The sequence below is a fragment of the Podarcis gaigeae genome (assembly GCF_964106915.1).
Source record: "Podarcis gaigeae genome assembly, chromosome: 2".
Classification (NCBI taxonomy): domain Eukaryota; kingdom Metazoa; phylum Chordata; class Lepidosauria; order Squamata; family Lacertidae; genus Podarcis; species Podarcis gaigeae.
The window spans coordinates 76,668,113-76,685,730 of record NC_139679.1 but is presented as its reverse complement, the minus strand read 5'-3'; the positions used below and the strand labels follow the sequence as shown (position 1 = coordinate 76,685,730).

The following is a 17,618-nucleotide window of genomic DNA, read 5'->3' as shown; positions in this document are numbered from 1 at the left end:
TTTTATGGAACACAAATATCCAACGTGGCTTCCGCTTGAATGTAAGAAGCTCTTGCAACCAATCGGAAGCTGTGCCTTGTTTGTTGAATGTTTTGGAAGTTGAACGGTCTTCCGGAACGGATTACGTTCAACAACCGAGGTTTGACTATACAGGAAATTTAATCCTTAGATCTTGGCATGATGTCTTTCACTGTGCTGCTGTGTGAGCTAAGTCAGTCTCCTATCCCAGACAACAATAGCACTGGCAACCAGGAAATCAAATCCAAAACCTATCAAGTCATGAAGCAATTTGGTGAGTGTCTACTGCTATCCTTTCAGTGATATAATGTAACCTTGAGCTGAGAGCTGAGAGAATGGGTGCTTGACCTTTAAAGAGCAGATTGCCTGGGCCAGCTAGGGCCATCATATTACAAGGGGACTGGTTTCCTCTTGTATAGGCCCCAGTTTTGTAGACGGTTGAGACTCCCAGGGACAATGAACCCCTCAGTTCTATAACAATAGAAGGGATTTGATTAACTACATAGTGGAACATATAGTTCAGAATATTGTACTCTGTAAAGAAATTCAGAACAATTATCCTAGCATTAATTGTTTGTTGAGCGCTTGACATTCCTGTGGCTTTTTTATGATTTCCCTTGCCTCCTTGCAACCCAATCCCACCTCCCAAGCTATTTTGAAGGATCTCCTGACCCTCCATCGCAGACCAGGATGGGGTGGGGGCTGCAGGAGAAACTGTGTATTGGAGGGTGTATTGGAGAGTCTTCCATCAGTAGAGGGCACTAACTGTATATAATTCGCTGCTTTCAAATGCAAGGGGTGAAAAAAGAGCATGGGGCCACAAAGGGATGATGCTGTCATGTTATTGACTTGTCATGTTACTGAACTCAGCAATGTTACTGAACTTGTCATGTTACTGAACTCCGGAGTTAGGTAATTCTGGGGCTTACATAATCGGAAATTGAGTAAGTTACACAGATACATTTAAGAAAGTCCTGCATGCTGCTACAACCTCCCACGCTTGTCAAGGGTCACTACATTTTGAAATATGATGAAACAGAGGACAAACATCCCTTGTAGTCAGTAAATGTCAACCCTTCCCCCAAAATCATGTTTTTATCAATGAAGGCGGAAGTTCTATCAGTGACCATGTTCAGTGTCTTGGGCAAAGGATGTTAGACTTGCCCAAGACTAGAGGATGTTAGACTTGCCAGCCACTATGTGTACCCTGACAACTCCTGCAACATTATTTAGCAGATATATTTCTATCCTACCTGTCAATGGAACATTTTTTGGAGTTGCTTAGAAAACAAGCAAAGCGTTAGCAGAAATGAAACAGTGAAGTTAGGGTTCCTTAAAAGGATGGGATGCACACACCCCAAATAAGAATGGTTTTGACATGGCACCTAAATCTCATAGGAAGGATGCACCTGGTAAACTGCCCTGGAGTGGGCATTCCAAAAGCAAGCCACTAGTAACAAGCAAGTCCAGCATTTAGTCACTGCCAGCAGGACAACAGAATAAGAGACTTTCCCTATGACTTCAATTACCTGGTGGGTCTTTATGTAAGCAAGTGGTCCTTGTGATGCAATGTCTTTCAAGGATGAAACTAGCACTTTCAAGTGTGTCCAGAAATATGCTAGGGATTCTATTTTAAAGCTGGTGATGTTCTGAGAACAACATATACCCTTTCATTTTTCTATTACAGAATAAATTTGTACATGGTGTGCATGTCAGTTGTTCACTGTCCTGAAATGTTGGTTGTGAGTCGAGGCCCCGCTCCCTGCTTTGTGATGAAATAAGACACATGGGATTTGATTCAGATTGTATCTTACCAACCCAGTGGTTTTTCCTACTTTCTTCAGTTTAAGCTTGAATTTTGCTATAAGAAGCTGATGATCTGAGCCACAGTCAGCTCCAGGTCTTGTTTTTGCTGACTGTATAGAGCTTCTCCATCTTTGGCTTCTGCCCATCTGGTGAGGTCCATGTGTAGAGTCGTCTCTTGTGTTGTTGGAAAAGAGTGTTTGTGATGACCAGCTTGTTCTCTTGGCAGAACTCTATTAGCCTTTGCCCTGCTTTGTTTTGAACTCCATGGCCAAACTTGCCAGTTGTTCCTTTTATCTCTTGACTCCCTACTTTAGCATTCCAATCCCCCATTATGAGAAGAACATCCTTCTTTGATGTCATTTCTATAAGGTGTTGTAAGTCTTCATAGAATTGGCCAATTTCAGTTTCTTCAGCACCAGCGGTTGGTGCATAAACTTGGATTACTGTGATGTTAAAAGGTCTGCCTTGGATTCGTATCGAGATCATTCTATCATTTTTGAGATTGCATCACAGTACAGCTTTCACCACTCTTTTGTTGACTATGAGGGCCACTCCATTTCTTTTACGGGTTTCTTGCCCACAGAAGAAGATATGATGGTCATATGAACCAAATTCGCCCATTCCTGTCCATTTTAGTTCACTGATGCCCAGGATGTCAATATTTATTCTTGCCATCTCATTTTTGACCACCTCCAACTTACCAAGGTTCATGGTTCTTACATTCCAGGTTCCTAAGCAATATTTTTCTTTACAGCATTGCACTTTCCTTTCATTTCCAGGCATATAAACTTATGAATACACAGTGGAAGTGAGGAACAGGTTTAAGGATTTAGATTTGGTGGACAAAGTGCCTGAAGAACTATGGATGGAGGCTCATAACATTATACAGGAGGCAGCAACAAAAAGCATCCCAATGAAAAGGAAATGCCAGAAAGCAAAGTGGCTGTCCAACGAGGCCTTACAAATAGCGGGAGAGAGAAGGCAAGCAAAATGCGAGGGAGATACTGAAAGATACAGGAAATTGAATGCAGATTTCCAAAAAAGAGCAAGGAGAGACAAGAAGGCCTTCTTAAACGAGCAATGCAAAGAAATAGAGGAAAACAACAGAATGGGAAGAACCAGAGATCTGTTCAAGAAAATTGGAGATATGAAAGGAACATTTCGTTCAAAGATTGCCATAATAAAGGACAAAAGTGGTAAGGACCTAACAGAAGCAGAAGACATCAAGAAGAGGTGGCAAGAATACACAGAGGAATTATACCAGAAAGATATGGATGTCTTGTACACCCCAGGTAGTGTGGTTGCTGTCCTTGAGCCAGAAATCCTGGAGAGTGAAGTCAAATGGACCTTAGAAAGCATTGCTAATAACAAGGCCAGTGGAAGTGATGATATTCCAGCTGAACTATTTAAAATTTTAAAAGATGATGTTGTTAAGGTGCTACACTCAAAATGCCAGCAAATTTGGAAAACTCAGCAGTGGCCAGAGGATTGGAGAAGATCAGTCTACATCCCAATCCCAAAGAAGGGCAGTGCCAAAGAATCCTCCAACTACCCCACAATTGCACTCATTTCACACACTAGCAAGGTTATGCTTAAAATTCTACAATGAAGCTTAAGCAGTAAGTGGACTGAGAACTCCCAAAAGTGCAAGCTGGATTTCAAAGGGGCAGAGGAACCAGAGACCAAATTGCAAACATGCGCTGGATTATGGAGAAAGCTAGAGAGTTCCAGAAACACATCTTCTTCTCTTTCATTGACTACGGAAATGCATTTCACTCCATTGACCACAGCAAACTATGGCAAGTTCTTAAAGAAATGGGAGTGCCTGATCACCTCATCTGTCTCCTGAGAAATCTCTATGTGGGAAAGGAAGCTATGGATATGGAACAACTGATTGGTTAAAAATTGGGAAAGGAGTACGACAAGGCTGTATATTGTCTCCCTGCTTATTTAATTTATATACAGAATTCATCATGCGAAAGGCTGGACTGGATGAATCCCAAGCCGGAATTAAGATTGCCGGAAGAAATATCAACAACCTCAGATATGCAGATGACACAACCTTGATGGCAGAAAGTGAGGAGGAATTAAAGAACCTTTTAATGAGGGTGAAAGAGGAGAGCGCAAAATATGGTCTGAAGCTCAACATAAAAAAAAACAAAGATCACGTCCACTGGTCCCATCACCTCCTGGCAAATAGAAGGGGAAGAAATGGAGGCAGTGAGAGATTTTACTTTCTTGGGCTCCATGATCACTGCAGATGGTGACAGCAGTCATGAAATTAAAAGACGCCTGGTTCTTGGGAGAAAAGCAATGACAAACCTAGACAGCATCTTAAAAAGCAGAGACATCACCTTGCCAACAAAGGTCCGTATAGTTAAAGCCATGGTTTTCCCAGTAGTGATGTATGGAAGTGAGAGCTGGACCATAAAGAAGGCTGATCGCCGAAGAAATGATGCTTTTGAATTCTGGTGCTGGAGGAGACTCTTGAGAGTCCCATGGACTGCAAGAAGATCAAACCTATCCATTCTTAAGGAAATCAGCCCTGAGTGCTCACTGGAAGGACAGATCCTGAAGCTGAAGCTCCAATACTTTGGCCACCTCATGAGAAGAGAAGACTCCCTGGAAAAGACCCTGATGTTGGGAAAGATTGAAGGCACAAGGAGAAGGGGACAACAGAGGATGAGATGGTTGGACAGTGTTCTCAAAGCGATTAACATGAGTCTGACCAAACTGCGGGAGGCAGTGGAAGACAGGAGTGCCTAGCGTGCTCTGGTCCATGGGGTCACGAAGAGTCGGACACGACTAATCGACTAAACAACAACAACAACAAGACACATGGGATAAGTATTTTAGGTTAATGGGCTAAAAAAGGCCACAACTTTATTGGTTACAGAATGTGACTGGTACTGGCTTAGGCACTGGGTCCGAACAGACTATACTTGACTCCTGTCCACCCTGCAGGGAGTCACACAAGGGTTAACAACCTGTAGGGGGAGCTTGTTGATACAAATCAACTGGAAGCTTTCCCCTAGAGTCACCAGAGGGTTGTTCCATGGCCCTAGCCACTATCTGGGCATCGGACAGGAACCACGACCACCAGATTCCTTTAACGGAATACCCTTCAAAGGATGGGTAGGTGATGGCCACAATCTCCCCTCCTGCTGTTCTTCAGTATTTTTGCTAGGAGATGTCCTTGACCTGTGTACCATGCCTCTTGCTTGCCTAGATGGAAAGATGTGGTTGGAACGTTGCCTTCGAGGGAATGTGGCCCATGGCCTGCAAAAGGTTCTCCACCCCTGCTATACACATTTACCTGGGAGTATGTCACATGAGCTCAACAGGGCTTACTTCTGAGTAGACATGTATACAATTGCACTGTGACTGATGCAATCATGATGCGGTTGGTCACATGCTGCCTAGTGCTTCGTTTACTTCCTTGTTAGTCTGCTGGGTGAATGTTCTACAGATGGTGGGCAGATGGTGGGCAGATCTTCATTTAATGTGGACATTTGGACACACTTGTTAATTTGAGTGCTATTGTTGTCTGGGATAGAGACTGACTTAGTCCACGCAGGATCCAGGATCCAAGGATCAAATTTCCTGTGCAGTCAAACCTTGGTTGTCGAACGTAATCCGTTCCGGAAGACCATTCGACTTCCAAAATGTTTGACAACCAAGGCGCAGCTTCCGATTGATTGCAAGAGATTCTTGCACTCAAGCGGACGTTCGCATTGCCAAAAAAAATGGAAAACTGGAGCATTTACTTCCAGGTTTTTGGTGTTTGGGAGCTGAAACGGTAAAAAATCGAGCCGTTTGAGAACTGTGGTTTGACTGTATACTGCACAAATTTTCTTAATGGAATTATTATTATTTTAAAAAACATTATTATATTCTGTGATTTATATTCTGCAATTTTTTATAGAACTGGACTTTCTTAAAACCATAGGAAAGGGGGAAGCCACTCATATATTTTTGGTATTGCAGACATATTGGGTAGAACACAGATTTTCCATTCACTTGCTTGACAAGATTGGTGACATTGGCATGATGGGGGATGTTCTGTTTCAAGAATATTGTTCTGATTCAGTGGGTAAATATTGGGTAGAACACAGATTTTCCATTCACTTGCTTGACAAGATTGGTGACATTGGCAGGATGGGGGATGTTCTGTTTCAAGAATATTGTTCTGATTCAGTGGGTAAATATTAGGCTTCAATAGTCCACAAAGTCCCTCAGACGTTAGTCGTTCATTAACTCTTTTGTATAAAAGACTTCACTTCTGTGGATTTGTCACATCCAAAATGGACAGGCATTTTTTTGTCGCTTGGCTGTTTTTTTCTTCACTACAAGTATTTGTGGAACCTGCGGCACCTGAGGTAATTGTCCCTTTTTCTGAATTAGAGATGTCTCATTTGTCTTTAGAATATTGGGGAAATGTACATATGGTAAATTTGCAATATCCAATTTTTTTAAATAACTTAGTTTCATGTGGGGTTTGGGGTGATGGCACGTAATGGGAAGTCCTTATTCTTGGCCAGCAGATTTCCATGACTACTTTCCCTGACCTTAAAATATTCACATCAGTAGACTACTCATGAATTAGATTCCCCTCCCCCTCTTTTTATCATGTTACCGAATGCAGTTCAGAAACATGAAAAAAGAGGGGGTTGGGAATCTAATTCATGTATGATTTTAACCTTAATTTAGTTCATACTGCTATTAAACTGGTTGTGTTAAATACTGATGGGAGTATATAAACTACTAATTTAATTTATAATCTGGGAGGATGCATAACTCCGTGTTAAGTGTATCTGTTTTGCATGCCAAGGGTTCCAGGTTTTCTAGAGAGCCTGCCAGTCAGTGTAGGACAACAGTGAGCTAGGTGGACTTACGACCTGACCAGTGGCATAGTGGAGGGGGCAGTTTTTTAGGGCAGGAGCATGAACATCATCTGCCAGAGTGGAAGCCTAATGAATGCACTCTCTCCTTGCTCTGACAACTAAATGAGCTGATGAAATCTTGCCATACAATAATACATTTGGTGTGGAAGAAGTTTGTCAGAATTCAGAGAATCTTTTCCTCTTCTTCTCCAGAATGCCATCGAAATCTACAGCCTGCATGTGGACTGCAAAGTTACCTCACGATATGCCCACACAGTAATCACCAGCAGAGTTGTCAACAGAGCGAATGAATCCAAGGAGGCTCTTTTTGAGGTGGAGTTACCCAAGTCAGCTTTCATCACAAACTTTAGCATGTAAGGCTTTGTAAGCTCATGTCTGGGGCCTCTTAAAAGTTAGAAAGATTGCTCCAGCCCAGCTATTCTGTGAATGGAAGGGCATCTTCCAGCTGAGGAAGTGAGTTGCAACCAGTAAGCTGTTCCAGTGCCATCAACCGAACGTCCCAATGAGTGGAAGGGTGGGGGCAATTTTCACCTTTTAATTTATAAAAGCAGAATCTTAATGAAACTGAATTCACCTTCCTCCAACATCACCTCCCACATGGTTCTGAAGGGTCCCCGCAACTCCAGAGCAGTTTTTTGGGAGGAATAGGTGGGCTGCAGAAGAGGACAGGGGCATAAGAGGACATTACGTCTTTCTAATGACTTTAACTGTTCAAAACACTGTTTTTTAAGGACAATAGATGGAGAAACATATCCTGGAATAATCAAGGAGAAGAAATCTGCACAAGATCAGTATGACGCTGCGGTTTCACAAGGACAGAGTGCTGGACTGGTCAAGTAAGCAACTCCCCTCGCTGCCGCCATTGCAGTCATGGGTAAAGCCATAGAGAGGATAGAAGTGTATAGGAATATTTGGAAAGTGGCTTACACCAAGTACTTTACTAGACATTGCCACTACTTCTTAGCACCACTGACATCATTCCCCAAAGCTGAAGCGGGTCAAGTAAATGCACACTAGACCAAACTGGTTGATCAAATAATCAAACAACAATACCAAAGGGAAAGGCGAAAAGAAAAAGGCACCAAACCAGATGTTGTGAGCAAAAATTGTCCATAAATGCAGGCCAACTGTGATCATTCAGCAAAACATTAAGGCGAAATGGGTTTGAGCCATAGTTCTGCTGATTTACTACGTCTTTTCTGCCTTTGTCTCTCTTGCCTTGCACTTGCTCAGAAGCCTCTCCTAAATGTCAGGTGCCCTCAGTGTAAGCTGTGGCTTGGGACAGCAGCAATGGAAATGAAGTGAAGGAGCAGCTGTACCGTTTAAGATGACCTCCTCACCTTCTAGAAAGGGCTTTCAGGGGCTGCAGAGCAAAGGAGGTGAAAGATCCCATCATGCAAGTGGCATTTTGCTCACACAGTTGCAGATCCAACCCAATATTCTTAGAACCTAAGTCTCAATTCACTCTATCTCCATTTTACAGTCCTAGCAGCATGCCCAAATTATAACATTCTAAAGAGTGTAGATTTGACTAGATTATAATCGATCTAAAAGAGCTATTGGTGGCTTTCATGAAGTAGACCCACTAAGGGTTACAGACACCATATCAAACACTCACTGGTATTGCATAGTGATGTCACTGATTTTCAAATATTTCAAATATGAACTTTACAAATGATAATGTTCAGCTGCATCGTGAATTGATTGTTGTTTCCCTGAGAAGTTTTCCCCCAGCAAGGATCCTTGGAGACTGTCATTTCTGAGACGCTCTTATTATTCCAAAAAGACACAAGGTGTTCTAGAAATGTCATGTCCCAAGTTTTTGGAAGTTCAGCAGTGTCTTATCCACAGGGTGACCAGGGACAGGTAGCATGCAGAGCTCTTAACATCCCCATTCAGGTGCTCTAGAAAAGTCAATTTCCATGTATCCCTGGTGCTTTGGATCCTGCTATTTCAGCACTCCGTGGAGGAATGAAAGATACCACTGGTGCCATTTTCCTCTACAAGATAAACTACACCTGTCAGAATTCCCTCTTATACACAACTATTAAAAATATAAGAGGCCTGCCTTCAGCATCTCCACTCCCATATCAGTACAAGTATACTACACTACTTCGAAATCCAGTACCACGTGAGTTGACTTCTACTCATGTAGTGGGACATCTCATTCTTCTTCTCCCGCTTGCAGGCCCCTTTGCATTCCAAATCTGTTCTTGAATGTCCCCATATCCACTGGAAAAGATTTGTGGGACACAAACAACATCTGCAGGGGAAGGAGATGAAGGAAACATCTCGTGGCACACGGAAGTCCATTCTGCTAGTGGATGTCCACAACTTAATATCACTCAAGGGTTCATTTCCCAGACAAACTTGAGCATGAGCTGCCAAATTCTTACATAAAGCCTAAATTCCTCATTTCCCTTCAGATCAACTGGAAGAAAACTAGAACAGTTTCGTGTTTCAGTCAATGTTGCAGCAGCTGCCAAAGTTAACTTTGAACTCACATACGAGGAACTTCTAAAGCGAAAGCTGGGAAAGTACGAACTGCTGATCAAGGTCAAGCCCAAAAAACTTGTTAAACACTTTCAGGTAAATTCTTGGAAGAGGCTCTTTCTATAAATGACACCAATTGCTGGCCCCATGTTGTAGCTGAAGGTTATGACCCTGAAGCATCTTTTTATTTTCTTCAGATTGACACCCACATATTTGAACCACAAGGTATAAGTTCATTGGAAACTGAGAGCACTTTCATCACCAATGAACTGAACAATGCTCTAACAAAGGTGCAGAATGAGACAAAGGTATGCATTATAGGGACTACAAGACTTAGCATGCTTTTTTAAAAAAAGAAAAATCACTGGCCCTCCTATTCTAGCTTGACTGATTGTTTGCTTTTGTGGCTCTTATTTAGGCCCACATTTCATTTAAACCAACCATAGATCAACAAAGAAAAACCGCAGGAGTGGATGACACACTGCTCGATGGAGATTTTCTCATACGTTATGATGTTAAAAGGAGTGAGACTGCAGGTGATATACAGGTAAAAAATTACTGAGAATTCAGAGTAATAGGCATCACTTAGCTGAATTGAAGGGGGGGCATAGGAAAAGGCCTATTTACAAATTGTATAATCTTCGTTTCAGGCAGCAACCCCTAATCTTTTGTTTCAAAAAGAACCAGATCTGAATTGTAGCATAATCTTCTCCCTGAGATTTAGACATTCCAGTCAGTTTTCCAGGTTCTTCAGTAAGAAAGAGAACAAGAACTTCCTTTAGACAAACGGTTGTTGGCTTCTCATTTTCCTAGTCTTCATGTAGTCTAAGGACATCCCTGCAGTAATTTCACCACAGAAAACTAACTGGAAAGGCAAAGAGTCTCTAATCTCAGTTTAAAAGAAAAATATTGTATCTCTAGGAACACAAACCCTGTTGACATACCAGTAAAGTGGATGTGTTTATCTAAAAGTCTGGTTTAAGCTGCAATCCTATGCTCACTTACCTGGGAGAAAGCCCTGTTGAACTCAATGGGACTTACTTTTCAGTAGACCTATGTAGGTTTCCCCTGCTAGTTGCTTTGTCTTCAATTCATCTGCGCAAAAATTTCTAGAAGTCAAGATCCAAGTGTGGAACAAGAGAGAACTCCAGCAGAGATTTAACATGGCAAAACATGCAGTAAAGCAAAGTGTAAAAATATTGGATGTAAATCCTTAAAATGTGCCCTTTTCAGCGAATTCCAAAATGTCTCCCTTTAAAATGTCTTCCCAAAGTTTTCCACTTCCCCTGGCATAGATAGAGACCACATCTGGTAAATTATAAAAATGGTTTACAGTGGTACCTCGGGTTACAGACGCTTCAGGTTACAGATGCTTCAAGTTACAGACTCCGCGAACCCAGAAATAGTACCTCGGGTTAAGAAATTTGCTTCAGGATGAGAACAGATATCGTGTGGCAGCGGCGGAGTGGCAGTGGGAGGCCCCATTAGCTAAAGTGGTACCTCAGGTTGAGAACAGTTTCAGGTTAAGAATGAACCTCCAGAACGAAATAAGTTCTTAATCCAAGGTACCACTGTACTTACAAACTCTCCTTGGGTCAGATAAATGTGCCTTACTATAAAGCATTCAGAAAAGATGCAGAGGCAGCAAAATATAGCTTGGTTACAAAATGGTAAAAGTTCCTAAACCAGGCATAGGCAAACTTGGCCCTCCAAATGCTTTAGGACTACATTTCCCATTATCCCTGACCACTGGTCCTATTAGCTGGGGATCATGGGAGTTGTAGGCCAAAAACATCTGGAGGGCTGAGTTTGCCTATGCCTGTCCTAAACTATTGGTATAGGAAAACATTTGTTTCAGACTCCATACTTGTCTCAAACAAAAGAGGCTGCAGCTCAAACCTCCTCACACACCCATGTTCACATGTAGACAGACAGAACAAAAGTTTGGTTACCTATTTCCTTCCAATGTGAGGGGGTTACATAGGCTAAACCTGCTAGAACAGGTTACTCTATGACCTTAACCCCTTCTAGTTTGATTAGATTCAAGCATGCTGGTTATATGAGGCTGGATTAGCCTACATTTAAAGGGTTGGTTGTACTGCTCACACAATGGGTTTTTGTGCGCATGATATACTTGAATTGACATGTGGTCATAAGAAAGCAAGAGCATAAGAAAAACCTGGTGGAGCAAGCCAATGGCCCATGTAGCCTAGCTTTCTGTTTATCACAGTGGTTGAACAGTTGCCTATGGGAAACCAGGAAGCAGGATTCGAGCACAAGAACACTCTTTCCTCCTGTGGTTTCTGGCATTCAGAAGCTGTGGAGGCAGAAAATAGCCATTGTGGCCATCAATAGCCTTATCCTCTATGGATTTGTCTAATCCTCTTTTAAAAGCATCCAAGGTGGTGGCCATCACGGCTACCGGTGTGAGCAAGTTCCATAGTTTGACTTACTTTATACACTGCTGTGTTGTGATATGAATGTGTAATACCTTAATACCACTTATTTTGTTTTCAGATTGTTAATGGATATTTTGTGCATTATTTTGCACCCAGTCAAATGCCAGCATTTCCCAAAAACGTGGTCTTTGTCATAGACACAAGTGGATCTATGGGGGGGAAGAAAATACAGCAGGTAATGTTTTTCCAAATAGAAAATGTTCTAGTGTTTGTGCCATGCTACGCCAATGGTATGTTAATTACCAGTGACAATAGCAGTATCTCTTTGACAGTCACAATGAATGTTTATGGAGTCTGCTATCCCACAGCAGGACCAAACTGCTCCTCTCTTTGAGATTTGAGAGCTGAGGCACATAAGAACAAGTGCTTTAGCTCCTTAGAGCCTTGCTCATTTACAGTAGTTTGGACTTAGTCCCTGTCCTATTTTTCAAGCCCACTGCCTCCTTGGCTGTTTATGCAAGATAGCCTTTAAAGTAAGGAAAGCAGTATTGTAGGACTGCCAATTCCCAGGGTCCACACATTCCCTTGTTCTCTCTGTGTTACAATAGGTTTTGCTGGCTTTTGTAGCACCTCAAGCATCTCCCAGGAAAAGCTAGGCCACATTCTGGAAATCAGTTGGGTCTGTGTGTGCAGAAAGCACTGGAGATGCATCACCCCTATTGCTACAACCCTAGAATTGCTTCTCTGGGAGGAATCTCAAGGGGCAAGAGAGGTACAGCAGTGCATGATGTGTAACGACACATTGCCACACCTTCTCTTGACTGAATTTACTTTAGAAGACCAGCAGCAGAGCATGTAAATTCTACTACAGTCTGAAACCAGCCACACATTGCTTTATTACTTTTTATAGACAAAAGAGGCAATGAAAAAGATTTTGGAAGACCTTAATCCTGAAGATTACTTTAGCTTAGTTCTCTTTAGTGGAACTGTGAGGTTATGGACTTCATCTTTGTTGCAAGCTACAGAGGAGAATGTGGAACGGGCTAAACGACATGTTGAGACCATTTCTGCTGGAGGAAGTAAGTTTGTCAACTGAACAGACTTGTCAAGTTTTTCAGCAGAGTTTTACCTAATTCTCAGGTGTTTGGTTTTTCATTCAACAGCTTCTTATTTTTTATGCTCAGAAATATGGCCATATTCCTCCTCTATAATTGTTCAGTGTATTAACTCCCATTTGCATACTGTATGTCTAAATTTGCTCGTCTCTTGATTTTTCTTTGTGGACTTAGTGCTATTTTATTTTCTTTAAGCCATAGATTTCTACTAGTCTAGGTCTTTTTGCTTTCTTTCCCCATATCCCCAGGGCAACATCTTGCCTTCGATGCAGGAGCAAATGCCCACCAAGGTGCCAAGTCAAGATATTTTGGCACAAGAAATAGAATATCCCACAAGGGCCTCTCCTCCCACCCCAGCAATTAAACATTGCAGTAATAATGCAAGACATGCCAAAGCACTTTATTAAGAACTCAAACAACCCTTAGGCATGAGAAAAGGCCCATCAGCAATCTATAGCATTACCCACCCTAGCGCCTAGTTTCTAGAGCATTTTTCTAAGGCCTGGGTTAAAACTCCGAAGACCAAACTGGAACACACATAAAACATGGGCTGGGTGAAAATAAAGCCTTTCTTTGTTTGTTTGTTTGTTTGTTTGTTTGTTTGTTTGTTTACATAACAGCAACATTAAGATTGAATGAAGTTAATTTGCCTGTTTCTCTTAATTCAGTTGTGAAACTATTGACTGTACCCAGTGATTTCAGTAACTTTGCATTTATTTCTTTTGTGTTTGTGTTTTTTGTATGTTCAAAACTCATGGACTGGATTTCACAATATTGCAAATAAGAAATGAAATAACCATTAATTGGCTGCCTTTTCAAGACTGTCTAACTGTTGGGATGGCCCTGGCTGTCTCTCTCCCTCCATACCTTTGAAGCATCGTCACTAGATCTCTGACGAACAATATAAATCTCTGGTCAAATCCACTGACCTGTTTTCTTTCCCATTACAGCAACAGATATTAATGGTGCTCTTCAGAAGGCAATAGACTCACTGGACAAAGACACCACAGCTGAGCTATTGCCAGACCAAAGCATTTCCATGATAATTTTGCTGACAGACGGTCAACCTACTACTGGTAAGTTAGAAACAGTAAAGCCACACATTCTGCTATTATTTTCATTTATATATTTTTTATTTTTAATGCATACTTATCAACAATTACTTTAATCAGACATTTTCTCTCTGTGTGTGTGACTCCCTTTTCAAGCTTCTCTTTCTCTTCAACAATTGGCCGTTTCACACCTTCCAGTAAAGATTCTCTCAATATCTTTGGATTTGGTTTTTACAAGCCCCTTAAACATTCAACATATCCATACAATTGACAAAGAGATAATCAAATAAGCAAAAAAGTCTAAACAGAGGGAGGAGGGTGCTAAACAGAGAGGAGTGAAAAATCACACACAGACTGATCCTCAGCAGAACTTTTTTCAAGCAGTTACAGCCTAAGTGGGAACACAGAATATCCTCCAGACATCAGCTTGCCGTATAAGTCTACAAAATTTCCTCATGCTTTATAACTCTCTTTCACACCTTCATTTACTTCGGACTCACTAGATTGTATGAGTGCCAGATGGGGAAAAAACAATATAGCCTTTATCTGGCTACAATATAATACTCCTGCAGTTTCTCAGTAAGAAACAGGAAATCCTAAATACAAAACATTTTTCTTGGTACAGAAGAAATATGTATTATAGTTGAACACAAATATCCAATATTTGCTTCTACGTTTTTTCTTTAATTGAAAAGTCAGTGGGTTATTTTGTCGGTGGCCGGGGTGTGTTCACATTTTATACCCATATATGACAGGTGAAACAAACATTGATAGGATTCAAAGAAACATACGGGAAGCTAATGAGGGGAACTACTTCCTCTACTGCCTTGGCTTTGGATTTGATGTCAGCTACACATTTTTGGAGAAGATGGCTTTAGAAAATGGGGGAGTGGCTCGCCGTATATACGAGGACTCAGATGCAGCCTTGCAGCTCCAGGTAGGGGAGAAACAACAATCAAAACATATACATATATTTTAAATGAAGAATCTCAAAACTGTCTTCAGGTAGGCCAAAATATTTCTCTATGGAAGGGAATTCGGTGTTGTGCTATAAGTTAAAAGGTAGGTAAAGGACCCCTGGATGGTTAAGTCCAGTCAGAGGCGACTACGGGGAACAGCGCTCATCTCACTTTCAGGCTGAGGGAGCCAGCGTTTGTCCACAAACAGTTTTCTAGGTCATGTGGCCAGCATGAGTAAACCGCTTCTGGTACAACAGAGCACCGTGACGGAAACCAGAGTGCACGAAGACACTGTTTACCTTCCCACTGCAGCGGAACCTATTTATCTACTTGCACTGGCGTGCAGGAGCTCGAACAGAGCAACAGGAGCTCACCCTGTTGCAGGGATTCGAACCACCAACCTTCTAATTGGCAAGCCCAAGAGGCTCAGTGGTTTAGACCATGGCACCACCTGCATCCCTTGTTGTGCTATGGAAAATGTTCCGTCAACACAGAGCCTTCCCCTTTCTGCTTCCTATGCATGCTGTTCTGGGGGTTCTCCTGACCACCCCAGAGCCAATTTTGGAGGGTGTGGGGGCATATGGAGGAAGGAGAGCGGGGGAGAGTCTCATTGCATTAACAGAAATATTTGTGCAGGCTTCTGACAATGGGATTTGTTCCTATGGTTACCTTTTCTGTCTGTCTCATTCAAGGGCTTTTATCAAGAGGTAGCTATGCCTATCCTGAAAGAGATTGAAATGAAGTACCCAGAAAATGCCGTACTGGAAGTAACTCAGAATAATTTCAAGTTGCTCTTTGATGGCTCTGAAATTGTTGTAGCTGGAAAGCTCGGCAATGACGTTGATGATCTTCCTGTGGAAATTAAGGCTAAAGGAGTAAGTAAATTGCTTCTTTTGTATGAACAACTTTGGGCTGCGTAGTCATTTTTCTTTCCCCAACATTCTGTGGTACATTCTGCTTTGAAACTAAAACTCTGCTTTTCCTTTTATGATTTTTTAAAGTATTTGAAATTTAAGGGGGGGAAATCCTTCATCCAAATATCCCAGGGAGGTTTACAATAGAAAAATACGAAATGAAAATACAAAATACATAATACATAATAAAACAGATATAAAAACAATTATTACTATTATTTATTTATTTATTTATACCCCGCCCATCTGGCTGGGCTTCCCCAACCACTCTGGGCGGCTTCCAAAAAAAATATTAAAGTACTATACTACATCAAACATTAAAAGTCTCCCTAAACAGGGTCGCCTTCAGATGTCTTCTAAAAGTCTGGTAGTTGTTGTTCTCTTTGGCATCTGGTGGGAGGGCATTCCACCAGGGAGGGCGCCACTACCGAGAAGGCCCTCTTCCTGGTTCCCTGTAACTTGGCTTCTCGCAGTGAGGGAACCGCCAGAAGGCCCTGGGAGCTGGACCTCAGTGTCCGGGCAGAACGATGGGGGAGGAGACACTCCTTCAGATATACGGCACTGGAACAAGGCCGTTTAGGGCTTTAAAGGTCAGCACCAACGCTTTGAATTGTGCTTGGAAACGTATTGGGAGCCAATGTAGGTCTTTCAAGACCGGTGTTATATGGTCTCGGCGGCCGCTCCCAGTCACCAGTCTAGCTGCCAAATTCTGGATTAATTGTAGTTTCTGGGTCACCTTCAAAGGTAGCCCCACGTAGAGTGCATTGCTACCAAAACAAACCAATGACGCTCCCTCCCACAAACACATTTAAGAAGCCATAGAAGGTTAATCTGCCAAATGTATGTTGAAAAGAAACATTTTTGCCTGGAGCCTAAAGATATGCAACCAGGGGCGTAGCAGGGAGGGGGCTGATGGGGCGCTCCAGACACATTGGGGGGGCTGCTCCAGCCACCCTCCCTAAGCCAGCCCTGAACTGCTTTGCAAGACCCCTCGGGGAGGGCAGCATGAGGGGGACATGGCAGCCATCACGCTTTGATCTTAGCATCTCCAGCAAAAACATGAGCTCACAATTGTCTTGTTTTTATTGTTATATTCATAATTGGTTGTTTTCATGAATGCAGTAGATGCCTGCTCTTCTCTCTTACCTCAAATCTTAAAAGTTTGCTTAAATGGGTTTTCCCCTCTAACATCAGTTTGTGCAGAAAACAGTATGTGTTGCTTATATTCAGATTGAGTGTTACTTTGAATAACTCGCACTCCTCGCTCGTTTTTCAGCATGCCAGTGAATTTACTCTTAAAGAAGAGGCAAATATAAGAGAAAAGGAGCAAGTATTTCAGCATCAGAAATACATCTTTGGAAATTTCATTGAGAGATTATGGGCCTATTTGACAATTCAGCAGCTGCTAGAAAAATCGTAAGCTAATAATAGTGTTGCAAGCTCTGAAGCATGTGAGATTCCAGGGGTTCTATGTGCTTATCTAGGGTTCATGTTCCCCTTGGAATGAGGCTGTGGTGTCTTTATGATACAGTCATACCTTGGTTGTCAAATGGAATCTGTTCCAGAAATCTGTTCGACTTCTGAAAATGTTCAACAACCAAAGTACAGCTTCCAGTTCTGGGTTTGTAGCGTTTGGGAGCCAAAACATTCGGCTACAGAAGCATTCGGGATCCAAGGTATGACTGTATATGGTTTATTTACACGTACATACAGACACATACAGATGGAGGGGTTCACAGCATGAACTCCTCAAGAGGATTATTCTTCTCCTATAGCCACAACCTTGGATCCCAACAGAAATCAGGCATGGTTCTCTCTCTCTCTGGCTTCCCGGCCCACAGCTTTGCTTCCAGATTCTAGCTCCCATAACTTAACTCCCAACCCTGGCCCTTATCTTTCTAACTACCAGCAAGTGGGGGGGGCACCCATTTGCTGTCTGGCACATATCCACTTCTTTT

General features: G+C 42.1%; 1 protein-coding gene across 1 annotated transcript in view; it reads left to right on the top strand.

Moving 5' to 3' along the window:
- Positions 1 to 6,113: 6,113 nt before the first annotated feature.
- LOC310839575 (inter-alpha-trypsin inhibitor heavy chain H3-like) overlaps positions 6,114 to 17,618 on the top strand; it is a 62,670-nt gene continuing 51,165 nt past the window's right edge. Inside the window, exons 1-12 of the mRNA XM_083728206.1 lie at positions 6,114 to 6,194; positions 6,921 to 7,081; positions 7,460 to 7,564; positions 9,155 to 9,317; positions 9,419 to 9,529; positions 9,640 to 9,768; positions 11,739 to 11,855; positions 12,531 to 12,699; positions 13,686 to 13,811; positions 14,543 to 14,724; positions 15,439 to 15,621; positions 16,937 to 17,076. Of these exons, the coding sequence (XP_083584332.1) occupies positions 6,129 to 6,194; positions 6,921 to 7,081; positions 7,460 to 7,564; positions 9,155 to 9,317; positions 9,419 to 9,529; positions 9,640 to 9,768; positions 11,739 to 11,855; positions 12,531 to 12,699; positions 13,686 to 13,811; positions 14,543 to 14,724; positions 15,439 to 15,621; positions 16,937 to 17,076 (1,652 nt within the window). The 5' untranslated portion in view covers positions 6,114 to 6,128. The remainder of the gene's footprint in view (positions 6,195 to 6,920; positions 7,082 to 7,459; positions 7,565 to 9,154; positions 9,318 to 9,418; positions 9,530 to 9,639; positions 9,769 to 11,738; positions 11,856 to 12,530; positions 12,700 to 13,685; positions 13,812 to 14,542; positions 14,725 to 15,438; positions 15,622 to 16,936; positions 17,077 to 17,618) is intronic.